The sequence below is a fragment of the Heterodontus francisci genome, chromosome 4, assembly GCF_036365525.1.
Source record: "Heterodontus francisci isolate sHetFra1 chromosome 4, sHetFra1.hap1, whole genome shotgun sequence".
Taxonomy (NCBI): domain Eukaryota; kingdom Metazoa; phylum Chordata; class Chondrichthyes; order Heterodontiformes; family Heterodontidae; genus Heterodontus; species Heterodontus francisci.
The window spans coordinates 53,547,139-53,563,402 of record NC_090374.1 but is presented as its reverse complement, the minus strand read 5'-3'; the positions used below and the strand labels follow the sequence as shown (position 1 = coordinate 53,563,402).

Here is a 16,264-nt window from a genome sequence, read left to right as displayed (position 1 = left end):
CCTAGGCTCAACTACCACCAGTAACCTGTCTCTCGACGCAGAAATTAACAAGCGCATGGGAAAGGCTTCCTCTGCTATGTCCAGACTGGCCAAGAGAGTGTGGGAAAATGGCGCACTGACACAGAACACAAAAGTCTGAGTGTATCAAGCCTGTGTCCTCAGTACCTTGCTCTACGGCAGTGAGGCCTGGACAACGTAAGTCAGCCAAGAGTGACGTCTCAATTCATTCCATCTTCGGTGCCTCTGGAGAATCCTTGGCATCAGGTGGCAGGACCGTATCTCCAACAGAGAAGTCCTCGAGGCGGCCAACATCCCCAGCATATACACCCTACTGAGCCAGCGGCGCTTGAGATGGCTTGGCCATATGAGCCGCATGGAAGATGGCAGGATCCCCAAGGACACATTGTACGGCGAGCTTGTCACTGGTATCAGACCCACCGGCGTCCATGTCTCCGCTTTAAAGACGTCTGCAAACGCGACATGAAGTCCTGTGACATTGATCACAAGTCGTGGGAGGCAGTTGCCGGCGGGCATCCATAAAGGCGGGGCTAAAGTGTGGCGAGTCGAAGAGACTTATCAGTTGGCAGGAAAAAAGACAGAAGCGCAAGGGGAGAGCCAAATGTGTAACAGCCCCGACAACCAATTTTATCTGTTGCACCTGTGGAAGAGTCTGTCACTCTCGAATTGGCCTTTATAGCCACTCCAGGCGCTGCTTCACAAACCACTGACCACCTGCAGGCACTTACACATTGTCTCTCGAGACAAGGAGGTCAAAGAAGACCTTTAATCCCATTTTCCCCCCTCACATCCCCACCTTCCCTCAATTCTCCTACCTACGCTAGGGACAATTTTTACAATGGCCAATTTACCTATCAACCCGCAAATCTTTGGTATGTGGGAGGAAACTGGAGGAAACCCATGCGGCCACAGGGAGAACTTGCAAACTCCACCCAGGCAGTACCCAGAACTTGACCCGGGTCACTAGCTGTGAGGCTGCGGTGCTAACCACTGCGCCACTGTGCAGTGTGTTCCACATAGGTGTCTGCTTAGAGACTAGAGACTTGCATCTTGCTCTGGAGTTCATCGTTGCTGTTTAGATGTGAATGATTTCTGGAAGCTGCTTTTCTTGGATGCAGTTTATTGTGTTTAGAAAAAAAATTGGATCACATTTCATGCTGAAAATATGCATTCTTGTTACCTTCTTTGAAAAATATTTGCGTTTGCTGAGAATTAACCAACACTTTGTTTTCATCAATATCCTACAGCAAATTTATTTTCATGTTTCGTTTCTTTTTCTAGGATGATCTTTTGATCAGTAAGCCAGTGAGGAGACACCTGAAGAAGTATGACAAGCTATTAAAAAGTTTCCAAGTGTCCCTTGCCCTCGATGCTGTATTGGAGGTAAGGAGCCTCTGACTCCACAATACATGGTCTTTGGTTTGCGAACCAGTGGTTAAGGGAATTACACAGCGTAATGAAGGGAATTTGTTTTCTTTTTCAATTTTAGAATGTATCTTCAACTTCAATGTGAATTGTTTTAGCTATAAAAATAATGGCTCATATTTTGCTGCCAGAATAACATGTAATGATGCTTGTTATTATTGTGTTAATTCTGAAACTTGTGGCAAGGAAGAAATACCTTGTGAGTCGTTGCCTAATGATTTGTGCCACTCACATAAATGGCAGCTTGCCCTCAACCTACCTGTGAGTTTCATGAAGTTGCTGCATTAATACATTATTAGCCAATTAAATTTGCCCCAGAGAGTTGGGGCTGCTACTTAACAGTGTAAATACCCTTTTAATGAGATTTATGTTTTTGCAATGCCAATCAATGACTCCGGCTCAAAAAGCGAACCATTTGAACTGGATTTTTATGTATTCTTTTTCTCTTGATGGTTCACAGCAGTTCTCTGAAGCAGACCTTGCTATCTTAAAATCAAAAACCTGTAGCTTTTCAGTATTCTCCACATACAGAGTTGCATGACCAGAGAATAAACAATTATCCTACTTGCACAGACTGAGAACCTGCAGCTTTTCTGGTCTGTGTGGCTCAGCTGCACTGAGTAAACTCATTGAACTACAGAGCTGGCTAAACTATATTCATTGTTAATTCACAGATCAAACTAATAGTATTGTTTCTAAATACCTTACAATCTACACCATTTCTAAATTTGCCATTTTACTAAGTCACAGTGTGTGGATTTAGTGTAAGATTGGAATCCTGCACCGTTCTGAACAGAATGATATCTTGCAGACAAAAATCAGGGTGAAGTCGCCAGAGATTACCACAGGGGTTATGCAAGAACTTAACCGCCGAGGGACACTTCAAAATGCACTTGCAGGACGAGATGAAAAACAGCTTAGTATTCTCCTTGGCTTCCTTATCAGGTAATGAGACTTAACTTTGTGCTATACGCTGTAGGAATGAATGCGCACAGTGGCGCAGTGGTTAGCACCGCAGCCTCATAGCTCCAGCGACCCGGGTTCAATTCTGGGTACTGCCTGTGTGGAGTTTGCAAGTTCTCCCTGTGTCTGCGTGGGTTTCCTCCGGGTGCTCCGGTTTCCTCCCACGTGCCAAATACTTGCAGGTTGATAGGTAAATTGGCCATTATAAATTGCCCCTAGTATAGGTAGGTGGTAGGGAAATATAGGGACAGGTGGGGATGTGGTAGGAATATGGAATTAGTGTAGGATTATTATAAATGGGTGGTTGGTGGTCGGCACAGACTCGGTGGGCCGAAGGGCCTGTTTCAGTGCTGTATCTCTAAACTAAACTATTTATGCAATTTCTTAGTCTGACTTTTGCTCTTTTGTAACTGTTTAGTGCATTCACCAATTATGTAAACATGGATTAACAAAGTTTATGCTAATGGCAGAATACTTGGCATCAGTAACATGTTAGAAATTGTTCATGCATGATATGAAATCTGGAAATTACACCTAAAGTGCACTTCAAATTATGCTGGATAGGATGCACTTCAAGTTATCACTAAAATTCATTTGCAGAATCACAAACTTGAAATCTTCCATGAACCAGTGCAATCATGCAGCGTAATAGAACATAATGACTATATTGAAAATGTTGGTCCCTTTAATTAATCAGGACTTCATTCAGTGTTAATAGAGAGCAGGTGATGCTCATTGCAGTTTTTATTTAAGGGCTGGGTTTTTCCCCAGGCAGGGGATTACCTCTAGACAGAGAGTTAGTCCAGAAGGGAAGAGTGGAAACTGATATTTGGACTGAATTGTGAATTGAGAATAAAACCGTTGTGGATCAGAGACTGTCACCAGCTTCCTATTTTTGGTGAATGGATATCTGCCTTATTAACACACAATTGTTTTTTTTCTCTCTAATAAAGAGTATTCTTTGTATTTAAGAGTCATAACCTGATCCCATTTTCAGCTGTATTAATAAGATTGTTTTATCACCAAAAATATGCATTTTTAATAAGGGTGTACACTCCTCCCCTTGTGAAAATGACTTTTGGAGGGGGGGGCGTACTGAAATTTAGTAGTTTCATAGGTGTCACTCTAATCAGTTTCTTAGTAAATTAAACATTTTTTGATTATAAAAATCATTCTAAACTGTGCTTGTGTGCCTAAGCAAATCAGTACAACTTGCAGAGCCTCTTCCAACCAGTGCCATCAGAGTGCACTGCAGCGCACTCGTAAAATTCAGTCCTGTATCATAAAAAAAAACACATTTGTTCACGACTACAGGATATCCAAAAGCACTTTATAGCTTTTGAAGTACTTTTGAAGTGTAGTCACTGTTGTAATCTAGGAAATACGGCAGCCAATTTGCACACAGCAAGTTCCCACACCCAGCAATGTGATAATGACCAGATAATCTGTTTTTGTCCTGTTGATTGAGGGCTAAGTATTGGGCAGGACATCAGGGATAACTTCCCTGCTCTTCTTTGAAATATTATCTACTTGATAACCCCTTTCCCCAACAACTTGCTTAAAATTAGAGAGTTGCTGAGTGCAGCATCACAAATTCAATACCATGCTTTACTGCTCTTAACAGAAAATTAGAATCATGGGACATTGCATCAGTATGATGTTCAGTGTGTAGAGAGAATATGTGCTTTAACTGCTATTGAGGTAATTGAAAACCTTTAATGTCTGCCTTGGTACACTAGAATTATTACCTGTTGCTGTAGCACTGAAATGAGAAAATATGAAATCTTGTAAATATCATTTAATCAGAAACACAGATGTTGAGATTTTTTGCCATAAAGATTATGCTGCTTCCTCTTGGGAGTTTCTGTGGCGAATTGATGTTTAATGGCGTATTTTCGTATTTTTAGGAATGTTGTTGATCCGAGGTTTACATCTGTTCTAATAAATGTTGCAGAGATTATTATTGGTAAGTTTTTATTTTCTTTCTCTTGTATCTCATCTTCTACATGCTGTCCCCCTCGGTGACATCAATTGAAAACCGGTCAGATTCCCAATGTACGCTGATGACATCCAACTCAGTATCACCACTTTCACTCATGACATCTCCACTGCCTCTGGTTTGTCGAACATCCAGTATTAAATTAGCAGACATTCCCTCCAATTAAACACTGGGGAGACTGAAGCCATTGTCTTTGGTGCCTGCTACCAACTCCATTCCTCTCTCTGGCTCTTGTCTAAAGCTGAATCAGACTATTCACCAGCTGGGCATCCTATTTGACCTTGAACTGAGCTTCTGACCCCATATTCTGTCCATCACCAGGACTGCCTACTTCCATCTCTGTAACATTGCCTGTCTCTCCCCACCTCAGCTCATCTATGCTTTTATTACTTCTGGACTCAACTATTCCAATCCTGTCCTGGTTGGCCTCCCACCATGCACCTTCTACAAAATTTAGCTCATCTAACATTCTGCCTGTATCCTAACTCTCACAAAGTGCACTTCACCCATTTCCCCCCGCCCTGTGCACATTGACTTACAAAGATTCTCATCTTTGTTTTCCCTCCTAACTCTGCAACCGTCTGCAGCCCTACAATTCCAATATATTTTCCCACACTGCTGATACTGTGATAGAAATGCATGTACACGCTCCACGTTGACTTCTGGTGGTTTTACTGTACCAGTCAAGATTTGAAGTTTATATCTATTGCCTATAAACATTTCAATATGTAATAGATAAATCTTTGAGTCTGCATGTTTGCAGTTCAATATTTTGCTGCCCTCTTTCCCCCACCCCATTCTCTTCAGTAAAGTGCATTTGACTGTATTTGTCTCTTACCTTTTATTTTTTGGGTTTCAACAATATGAGGGAAAGTCAATTCCTGGGAGGGAAAACTTAGTCATCCAGCATCAGTTTTACTCTGCCACACCAAGCAAACCTTAACTTCTATAGGACAGGACTCCCTAATGCACCAGATGATTTTTGTACGACTCACACAAATCATGCTCTTTAAATTAGATTACCAGTTTGTGCTGAATTTGGACAATAATATGCTACGGTTCCATGTTCTTTTCACTTCATAGATTATGCTTTCACCTCATTAGTTTGTTCTGAGTTGCAGCTCATATTCCAAAGATAAGAGTGTGATAAATCGCTAGACCCCACCATCAGCAACATCTTATGCTTTAAAGATTCTGAATGTGTGTGTCTGTATGCAAACTGGTGTGGGGAAACTGAATTCAACATCCCCAAAATTGTAGTTACGCCAGAAATGTGTCCGCTGATGCCCTGCAACACTGATCCTGTCAGTGTGTGTGGGGTAACGTGGGAGGGCACCTAATATAGCATGGGGCCATTGGATGCCTGCACCACTGCAGGCATGTCTTCATCACCTGCCTGTCCCAAACAGGATGATGATGGCTGTGGGAAGGGGAGCGTACAGGGCCACTTCCTTCTCCACTACCCAGAAACTATTTTTTGGCCCAGTTTACACACTCTTGGGTTGTGCCTGCTTCTACCCTTCAGGAGGTTTCCTTTCACTGGACGTAATGGTCTCCACAGCTACACCAGGTTGCACTCCAGGTAGGGAAGTAAGAACGCGTAGCATTTGGAGTCCTGTCCCCTCTGATACAGAGGGTTATGCTTGGGTCTTTGAAGGTTCCAACCCAAACAACATCCCCATCCATGAAACTACCAGCAAAGGTTGGTAGCTAACTTAGAGGTCATGGTCCATTTCCTGGGCCTTCTGCAATTCTCGTGGAATTGGAATATCTGTGCATTTTCAGGCTCATTGCATTCACAGCTGTCAACATGAGTATTTATAATAGAATTAAGTTTTGATTTTATTGTAGAGTAATTTGATAAATAAGGATCTATTATATATTTGCAAATATTATTGCATGCACAAAGTGGTGGGGAGCAGATTTATTGCAGAAAACAAAAAGTGAACACCCAACGTTTCCCAGCATGGTGGTGGGGGAGGCATGACATGACCACATTCCTAACTCAGCAGCATCGCCAGAGACCTGGGAGAAAATCTATTGTAGTTGGTGTGTGGGATTGGTGACTGGGTATTGAGGAATACAGAAGACTGAAGTTTTTGTAAGTGGAGTTTGCAGCTTCACAAAAAATGTAGACTTTTTAGAGTTGAAATCGAGAAAGTGCCTTCCTTTGGGAGTGAAAGGGATGGTAGTGAAATTGTCTATTAATTTTAATCATTTATTTTTGCATCATCTTTAGGTATTTATAGTTCTGTGATTGGTGAGTCATCAGTGGTTGACAAGCAGTTCCTGAAGCTGCAAGACCTCATAGAAAAAGAAATTGATTATCAGGAAGAACTGCTTGAGGTCCTTGGAATGATGGATGCAATTTTTGCTACCGCGACGACCAAAAAGAAAGCTGTTGTTCCTAGAAATGAGAACTGTGCCTTAATTGCTGGACCTGAGCAGGAAGAACCAATGGCAGTTGCCTAAAGCCACACCTCTTCACTGACATAAAAACTGGATTAGGCACACTTACATATAAGATTATCCTGATATAATGCCCAATGAATTGAAGCTGAACATTGTGAAATGCTACTGGAGCATTTACCTACGCATTTGCTATTCTGCTATAGCCAAAGACAAAGTTGTTCCTGTTTTCTTTGGGTTTAGTACAGTAACACTCTTGGGTGATGCAGAGAAAGAGCAGAGTATGTGAAATTCTGTATGGCTAAGTTTCTTTCAGGAATATCTACTGTGATATTGTACATGTTGAGCGTTAAAGAATATTATGTAATTATGGGGTTTTGCCATCAAAATCCCACCGCTATTAGTTCAGAGACTTGTATTTTATACCAAGAAAACTAAATATCTATTATGGTGGAGCAGTAAAGCTGCAAATTAACCTGGAGCTTTCACAGTGCAGCACTCCTGTCTGACTGCCTCCCACTGGATATCAGAGTCCATTTTGTACATTATTTATACAGAACTTGTCACAAGAAAAAAAAATTGCTGAAATCAAATTTTTAAGACCAGTGTAGGAAGTTGACGGTGTTTGTGATAAGGTGAATATTGTTAACGTATCTAATCTAACATTTGCCAGCTCAGTGGAAGCACATCTGTGTGCCATGGTACTGAACCATAAAGATGAGAAGAATCGCAGGATATGACCTGAGGTAGCCAATATTAATAAAGGGATGGGCAAACTACAGTCAGCTTCACCTTCCCTGGGCAAGGGAGAGAAAAATGTAGCCATCGTTCTCATCGGTTCCTATCCATTAACTGTTGCTGGAAGTGAATATCGACAGGTGATCTGGCTTTCCTGTGATCTCCCCTGTTGTCAGCCTGCATTTAGATAATAGTCACTCGGTTAAAGGGACTTGTGGAATCTGGAAGTGCTGCTTTCATAATAAAGGTGAGAAACTTGGAAATGAAACTATTGAAAAGATTGAATAAGCATAGTGACCCAATTATAAAAGTAGATTTGATTTACACATGATTATTTGTCAGAAAGTTGATCTTGCATAGAATTTTATCTTGATGAATATCTCCTGTTTTGCTATATTATGCAAAAGTTGTTACAAAACAATCTCAACTTCCCAAAATTTTCTGTATGACCAGGGGAATTAGAGAAGGATACCAAGTGGCAGTGGAAAGGTACTTTGCGTCTGAAAACAGTCATTATTGAACCAAGTGTTAATGAGTTCAACATTAAGCCACTAAAGACTGTCCTCATTTAAGTATTAAGGAATTTACTATCATTGGAACTGTTCTATCAGATGGTAAAGCTTTCACGTGAGCAATCTTTGCTCAGATCAAACTGCCCACAACCAGTGCAGACATTTAAATTTTAGTTTTTTGTAGTTTTAAGAATAACTTGTAGCACTGGCAGCTGTGCACATGAGCTATGATGTTCAATACTGATCGATGGAAGCAATGATTCAGAAAGGGCTTTTTTAATGTGTGTGCAATTTCTGTCTGTCCATGGCAATATGTGCAATAACTACACATTATTTCTTGCTGCATTCACGCTCCACAGTTGGTTGGGGGAAAGATGCATGATTATCAGTGGCTAATTGTGATCCTGGTTACACAGCATGTCAGTGGATTTGTGATCATCTTGCCATGGGTTGGGTATATTGAATCGTGGCTCAAATAATGAGATCTTGATTTCCTGTGGTTGTCTAAAGATACTTCTGAAGGAGAAAAAATCAGAAGTGAGAGGCAGCTCATGTCATTATAATAGTACCTACAACTGAGAGGTAGAGACTCAAACAGTTGCCCACCTGCTCTAAGAAACACAATTATGCAGAGATAGAGAAATTAACATAAATGACTACAGACAGCAAGTGCTTTGAAGAATAGTCAGATATTGTGGTATCCTTCAGTACAAGTTTCAAATAGTGTGTAACAGTGTTTGATCCAGTCAAATGTCTAACCATCCAATGGATGTTTTTTCTAAAGCGCGGTTTTATTTAAATAAATAATGATTACTGGTTCAGTAAAGTAGGACTGTAATTTATTATATGTATGAAGGATCAGTTAAATTTCAAAAACCTGCAAGAATGCTTCACTTGACATTGTAGGTACCTGATTATTGGTTATGATCATCCCTTGTAAATTTGCCTGCTTTATGGTCTCTAAGGCTACTGTTATTACTCTTATTTACTTTACCATGTTCTCTGAACACAATCGGCTGCATTTGAAGACTCCACTGCCGAAGTAGGTGGCAGACGTAAATAATTGCAGCACGGGCATCGCGTCATGGAGCTGCAGCTATTTCAAACGTGGCGGCTCATTTGCATGGGCGCAGCGCACGGCCCCAGCGATGACACCTGCAACAGTGCTCAGCACTAATGTGCTGGTGCCATTTTTAAAGGTCTGACAGCCCTGAATGAACATTTAAAATTTAAAGGGAAAGTCAAGTGAAAGCTTTGCTCAAACAAACAGTAAGGGTCCCAGCACCCGTCCCTGCGGTACACCACTGGTCACAGGCTTCCACTCGCAGAAACAACCCTCTACCATCACCCTCTGCCTCTTGCCATTAAGCCAATTTTGAATCCAATTTGCCAAATTACCCTGGATCCCATGGGCCTTTACTTTCTTAACCAATCTCCCATGAGATTATGAGCAAGCCAAAACTGCTATTTTAAATGCTTATGAGTTAGTCTCTGAGGCATATAGACAAAAATTCAGGAATGCTTGAAAAGGCCTGCCCAAGCCTTGATTGAATTTGAGCGAGTGGCTTTTGATTGCTGGATGAGATCTTTGAAGCCAGAACCCTATTATGAGAATTTACAAGAAGTGATTCTATTAGAGGAAATTAAAAATAGTACCCCAATTAATATCAAGACCTATACTGAGGAACCAAGGGTACTGCAATTGCAGATGATTACGAGCTCCCATACAAGCCCTTCCACCAGGGAAAACCCATCCCTAATAAACCCCAGAGTTTCGGGAAGGAAAGAAAGTGGAGAACAGACGATGGGGTGGTAGTGAAAGGGCGAATAGAAGTGAGAATGCGGGGAGGGAGCCCTCCACAGGTCAGGAAGGACAGTGCAGAGATTAGGAATAATTCCAGAAGACCCGTGTGTTCCTATTGTAGTGAAGCAGGGAACGTGAAAGCTGACTGCTGGAAATTGAAGGGGAAGGTAGTGGGTTTTGTTGGAGTTCACAAGGCCAGTCCAGAAAAGGTGTCCTAACAGGTGGCATGGCAGACAAGACTGTGGCCCTAATCAAGGTGAGTGACCCATCTAGGAGTGCTACCATGGGTGCGGTAGAAATAGACAAAATCCTCGCAGGTTACCAGGATTTTGTCTTCAAGGGAAAGGTGTCCCCATACTCCTCTAATAAGGCGAGTAAGACAATTGTCCTGCTCAGGGATACAGGGGACACCCAATCGCTAATGCTGGGTAAAGGCATAACCTTCCCACCAGACAGCTCGGTGAATCAGTGAATGCAAAGGTTCTGGTTAAAAGCATTGAAGGCGGGTGCATGCTCGTACCCCAATATTGGGTGTACCTACAGTGTGACCTAGTCTCTGGACCATTTACAGTAGGGATTGTCCTTAGTCTGCCTATGGCTGGAGTAGATTTGCTGTTGGGTAATGAGTTGGCTGGAGGTAGAGCGATAGCCTCCCCAGTAGTCTTAAACAAGCCAAATGAGGCCAGGGAGATGGAGCAGTTACAGGAGGAAAATCCTGGAATATTCCCTGACTTTGTTTTGACCAGGTCCATGGCTAAGGAAGCTCCACGAGAGAGAGCTGAGCCAGTGATTCGGACAGATGGTGCAGAGATCTGGCTGGCCGAAACATTTTTCAGGAATTTAGGCGAGCAGAAGGAAGTGTGTAGCAGGTCTTCCTGATTGAGGCTCAGCATGCAGATCCCTACTTAAAAAGAATAGCACAGACCGCATGTTCTTGGGCAGAGGCAGAAGGGGTTCCCAAACGTTACTTTGTAAAAACAAAAGGGGGGGGGTAAGTGATGAGAAAGTGGAGACCTCCCTGGCGATCAGCAAAGGAGGAGTGGACAGTGGTCCACCAAATTTTAGTTCCTCCCAACTATTGGGAAATTTTGAGGATTGTTCATGAAATCCTGATGGCTGGGCACATAGGTATCCAAAAGATCCAGGCCTGGATAAGCCATCGCTTATATAGACCTAACTGCTACCAAAATGTGGTTAAGTTCTGTAGGACCTGCCATACCTGTCAGGTTGTTGGGAAACCACAACCTGCAATCAAGCCCGCCCCACTAATGCCTATACCTGTTTTTGATTAACCTTTTAGCAGAGCTCTAGGACGAGTTTTCAATATATTTTAACTGTCTTGGACTCTGCCACACAATTCTCAGAGGCCAGTATCTTAAGAAAGATCACAGCAAAAGCCATAGTCCAGGTGTTGACCCAGTTTTTCACCCACTATGGACTGCCTAAAGCGATCCAAACAGATCAAGGATAAATTTTCCATACTGGGTATTCCAAAAGGTTATGCATATCCTCAGCATACCACCCACAGTCACAAGGGGCACTGGAACGGTTTCACCAAACCCTGAAAATCATAATCAGAGCCTAATGCCGGTGAGTACCCTCACAATTGGGAAAAGAGGTTAGCTTTCCTGCTATTCGCCACTTGTGATTCACCCAATGAATCGATGGGCTTCAGTCCATTCAAACTAGTCTATGGACATGAGGTAAGAGGTCCCTTTAAACTGATCAAAGAAATATTTCTGGATCAAAGGGAGGAAACCTCGTTGTTGAATTATCTATCAGCCTTTTGTGAGTGACTCTTTAAAGCATATGCTGACACTAAGGAACACCTTAAAGCCTCCCAGCAGATCATGAAAAGACAGGCATGCTGAGGCTCAGACATTCAAACCAGCAGATCAGGTCCAGGTGCTGCTGCTGTTACTGGGTGAATCCCTGAAAGCTAGGTGTAGTGGCCTGTATTGCATGGGGAAAAAGATCAGTGCGGTTAATTACTTGATCAACACCCCTGGCTGGAGAAAGAAACAATAGATGTGCCATATAAACACATTAAAGAAATATTATAATTGGGAACTAGACAAACCGGTGAATGTCTGCCAGATAGTGAGGATAGTTGAGGATGGAAACAATAGTGAGGAGCTAGGGGATGAGGAGAACCTGGAAAATTCCCAGATTGAACTCCCTGCTCTGAAACTAGCTAACACAGAAGTCTTAAGAGAAGTTAGACACGGTATTGAATTATTTAAATGACATGCAGAGGAAAGATATAGCAACACTACTCAGAGAGTTTGGTGATGTGTGTAGGGACAAACTGGGATGCACATCTTTGACCACTCATGATGTGGATGTAGCGGAGACCCCACCTGTTAAATATAACCCATGCCGATTGAGTCCTGATAAATTGGCTCAAGTCCGAGAGGAAATTCAATACATGCTAGTCAGTGACCTAATTGAGACTAGTCAAAGCAGCTGGAGTTCTATTGTATTGGTTCCTAAACCGGATGGTTCAAAGTAACGCTGCATTGACTATCAAAGTTAATACAGTGATTGGAACACATTCGTACCCAATTCTTCACATCGAAGACTGAAGTGACTGGGTAAGCAACTCCGCTTACATCAGTAAAATTGATTTATTAAAAGGGTATTGGCAAGTCCCTATGACTACCCAAACTAAAGAAATCTCAGCTTTTGTAACACCAGAACACCTCAGCAACCTTTCAGAGATTGATGAATCAAGTAGTGGCTGGATTAGGAAACTGTGTTGTATACCTTGATGACCTGCTGGTCTATAGTGACACCTGGGAAGACCACCTAAATCACTTAAGGGCATTATTCGAAGGTCTACAAAGCACTAACCCAGTGGAAAATTTAGACAAAAGCGAGTTCGCTAAGGCCAAAGTTACCTACTTGGAACATGTAGGTCAAGGTTGGGTATTGCCAAAGGCAGAAAATGTATAAGCCCTGATAGATTTTCCCATTCCCAGACCAAGAGAGTGTTCTGGACAGATGGGAAGTGATGTGGGTGACTTCCACTTTTCACCTCTCAACTAACCATAGATAATATTTTAAAAAGTGTTTTAGTTACTGAGTGTCTTAAAGGTCAAATAAACAGATAAATGACAGGTTTTCTCGTAGGTTAAAAAGAAAGATAAATTTTTTAAACAATAATCGACAAATATTCACAACTTCACCCACTCATGCATTCACACACACATCCACACGCACACAAGAAAAGATAGAATAGAGGATAGTGTGCAATTTTGAGTCCGATTGTTGTAAAAGAGTTTGTTGTTTTAAAACACCTTCAGAAGTTTTTAGTCATAGTGTCATAGAGTCGTACAGCATAGAAATAGGCCCTCCGGTCCACCGTGTCCATGCTGACCATAATGCCTATCTATATTAATCCCACCTGCCTGCATTAATTCCATATCCCTCTATGCCTTGCTCATTCAAGTACCTGTCCAGATGCCTCTTAATTGTCGCTACTGTTCCTGCCTCCACCACCTCCTCAGGCAGCTCATTCCAGATACCCACTATTCTTTGTGTGAAAAATTTACCCCTTTGATCCCCTTTAAACCTCCCCCCTCTAACCTTAAATCTATGCCCTCTAGTTTTAGTCACCCCTTCCATGGGAAACAGACTCTGGCTATCTACCTCTATCATGTCCCCTCTCAGCCTCCTTCGCTCCAGGGAAAACACACCCAGCCTATCCAATCTCTCTTTATAACTCACGCCCTCCAAACCAGGCAACATCCTTGTGAATCTCTCTAGCTTAATCACATCTTTCCTGTAGTGCGGCAACCAGGACTGCACACAGTACTCCAAATGCGGCCTAACCAACGTTGTGTACAACTGTAACATGACGTACCAACTCTTGTACTCAATGCCTCGGCCAATGAAGGCAAGCATGCCATACGCCTTCTTCACCACCCTGTCTACCTGTGTTGCCACTTTCAGTGAACTATGTACTTGCACCCCAAGATCTCTCTGCTCAAGAACACTCCCCAGGGCCCTGCCATTCACTGTATATGTCCTGCCCTGGTTTAACTTCCCAAAATGCATCACTTCACACTTGTCTGTGTTAAATTCCATTTGCCACTCCCTTGCCCACTTTCCCAGTTGATCTATGTCCTGTTGTAACATTAGACAGCCTTCTTCACTGTCCACTACACCACCAATTTTGGTTTCATCTGCAAACTTACTAATCATGCCCCTTACATTCACCTCCATGTCATTAATGTATATGACAAACAACAGAGGGCACAGCACCAATCCCTGCGGCACACCATTGGTCACCGGCCTCCAATCTGAAAAACAACCCTCCACTACCACCCTCTGCCTCCTATCACCAAGCCAATTTTGTATCCAATTTGCTAGCTCACCCTGGATCCCATGTGTTCGAACTTTCTGGACCAGCCGACCATGCGGGACCTTGTCAAAGGCCTTGCTAAAGTCCATGTAGACAACGTCCATCGCCCTGCCCTCGTCAATCCTCTTGGTCACCTCCTCGAAAAACTCAATCAAATTCGTGAGACATGATTTCCCACGCACAAAGCCATGCTGACTATCCCTAATCAGACAATGCCTTTCCAGATGCATATAAATCCTGTCTCTCAGAATCCTTTCCAATAACTTTCCCACCACTGATGTAAGGCTCACCGGCCTGTAGTTCCCTGGCTTATCCCTGCTGCCCTTCTTAAATAAAGGCACAACATTAGCTATCCTCCAGTCTTCTGGTACCTCACATGTGGCTAACGATGATACAAAAATCTCTGCCAGGGCCCCAGCAATCTCCTCCCTTGCTTCCCATAGTATCCTAGGATACACCTGGTCAGGCCCTTGGGATTTATCCACCTTAATGCGCTTCAAGGAGGAAATCTTTCAGCAGTGCAGGTCTGAATGTTCTTTGTCATACAAAGGATGAATTGTCGTAGGCTGCTTGTGGTTATGCCTCAACCCCCAGTCGATAGTGGAAATCCTGGTTCACTTTCACAGATGGGGAGTTCCAAAGTCACCTTGCAATTTCTCTGCTGCAGTAGTTAAAAGATGTTATCAGCAGAGCTCCTGCTTATCTGGAACTGCCTCACAGCTGTTCTGGTTGGAAAAGACCTTCTCTGGCTGTTCTCTCTCTTTCTCCAGAGAGATACCTTTTAAGGTATAAACTTGTCAGGTTGTGGTGTTGGTCAGGTGACTATGGGCTCTCTCCCCTGGGGTGAATAATACAATGTTCCAGGATATGGGAATCATTATTGCATGATGATGTCTGAATGTGGTCCATTTTGATAAACAGGTGCTATTTCACACCTATTATTTTGGCCGGCTTCGGAGTCAATCTTTGTTAGCTCCATTCCTGCAGATAGGAGTTGTTGGCATGGAATGGGGTATTTTTCCATTTGTGTGTTTTTCCCAAAGCTAATACAGATGTGGATAATAGATTTTTGTCTTCAACAGACAAACATGTTTATTGACAGTACAAGAAGAGTCACCTATCCTCTACTCCATTTTGTCTGTGTCACAGAGGGGTCTACTTTTCGTAGTTCAGTTCAACAGTTGACTTTCATCTCATAATTCCTCCAGTTCATTTCATATTTCATCACTATGCCTCCTGTGAGCGTAACAAAAAAGATAATGCGATTCCTAGGGATGTGTGGATTCTATAAAAAAAATTCTCCCTAATTTCAGCACCCTAGCGGCACAATTGGCTGATTTATTAAAGAAAAATGTTGATACTATGATCAGAAGTGTGCCAGATGGCTTCAAGAAATTGAAGGCCTTTCTAACAAATGTACCTCTGTTAGCAGCCCCAAACTTTAACAAATTATTTAAGGTGGCCGTTGGTGTGAGTGATGTGGGGGTAGGAGCTGTCTTAATCCAGGAAGCTGACTCGGGTGTTGAGAGACTAATTGGCTATTTTTATTTTAAAAAATTAAATAAACATCAGAAATATTCCACCACAGAAAAGGAGGCTTTGGGACTTCTATTAGCCCTGCAACATTTTAAGGTTTACGCCAATAATGGACACAGGGAAATATTAATATATACTGACCACAATAGATAGAGAGAAACTGTTCCCATTTGGCAGAAGGGTCGAGAACCTGAGGACATCAATTTAAGGTAATTGGCAAAAAATCCAAAAGCAACATGAGGAAAATCTCGTTGACGAAGCAAGTGATTATGAACTGGAATCCACTGCCTGAAAGGGTGGTGGAGACAGATTCAAAAGGAAATTGGATTAGCAACTGAAGGGAAAAAATTTACAGGGCTATGGGGAAAGGGCGGCAGAGTGGGACTGGCTAAATTGCTCTTGTACAGAGCCAGCACACACTCAATGGGCTGAATGGATTCCTTCTGTGCTGTAATTATTCTATGATAGTCCAATAAATGACCAGTTAATTTCTA

The 16,264-nt window shown here is 42.4% G+C and overlaps 1 protein-coding gene across 3 annotated transcripts in view; it reads left to right on the top strand.

Annotated features, from left to right (window-relative positions):
* The window catches only part of utp15 (UTP15 small subunit processome component), a 34,582-nt gene extending 25,654 nt beyond the window's left edge, over positions 1 to 8,928 (top strand). For all 3 annotated transcript variants that reach the window (XM_068029544.1, XM_068029546.1, XM_068029545.1), the window contains exons 11-14: positions 1,300 to 1,401; positions 2,255 to 2,388; positions 4,314 to 4,372; positions 6,645 to 8,928. In XM_068029544.1, coding sequence (XP_067885645.1) covers positions 1,300 to 1,401; positions 2,255 to 2,388; positions 4,314 to 4,372; positions 6,645 to 6,877 — 528 coding nt within the window. In that variant the 3' untranslated portion in view covers positions 6,878 to 8,928. The remainder of the gene's footprint in view (positions 1 to 1,299; positions 1,402 to 2,254; positions 2,389 to 4,313; positions 4,373 to 6,644) is intronic.
* The last annotated feature ends 7,336 nt before the right edge of the window (positions 8,929 to 16,264 follow it).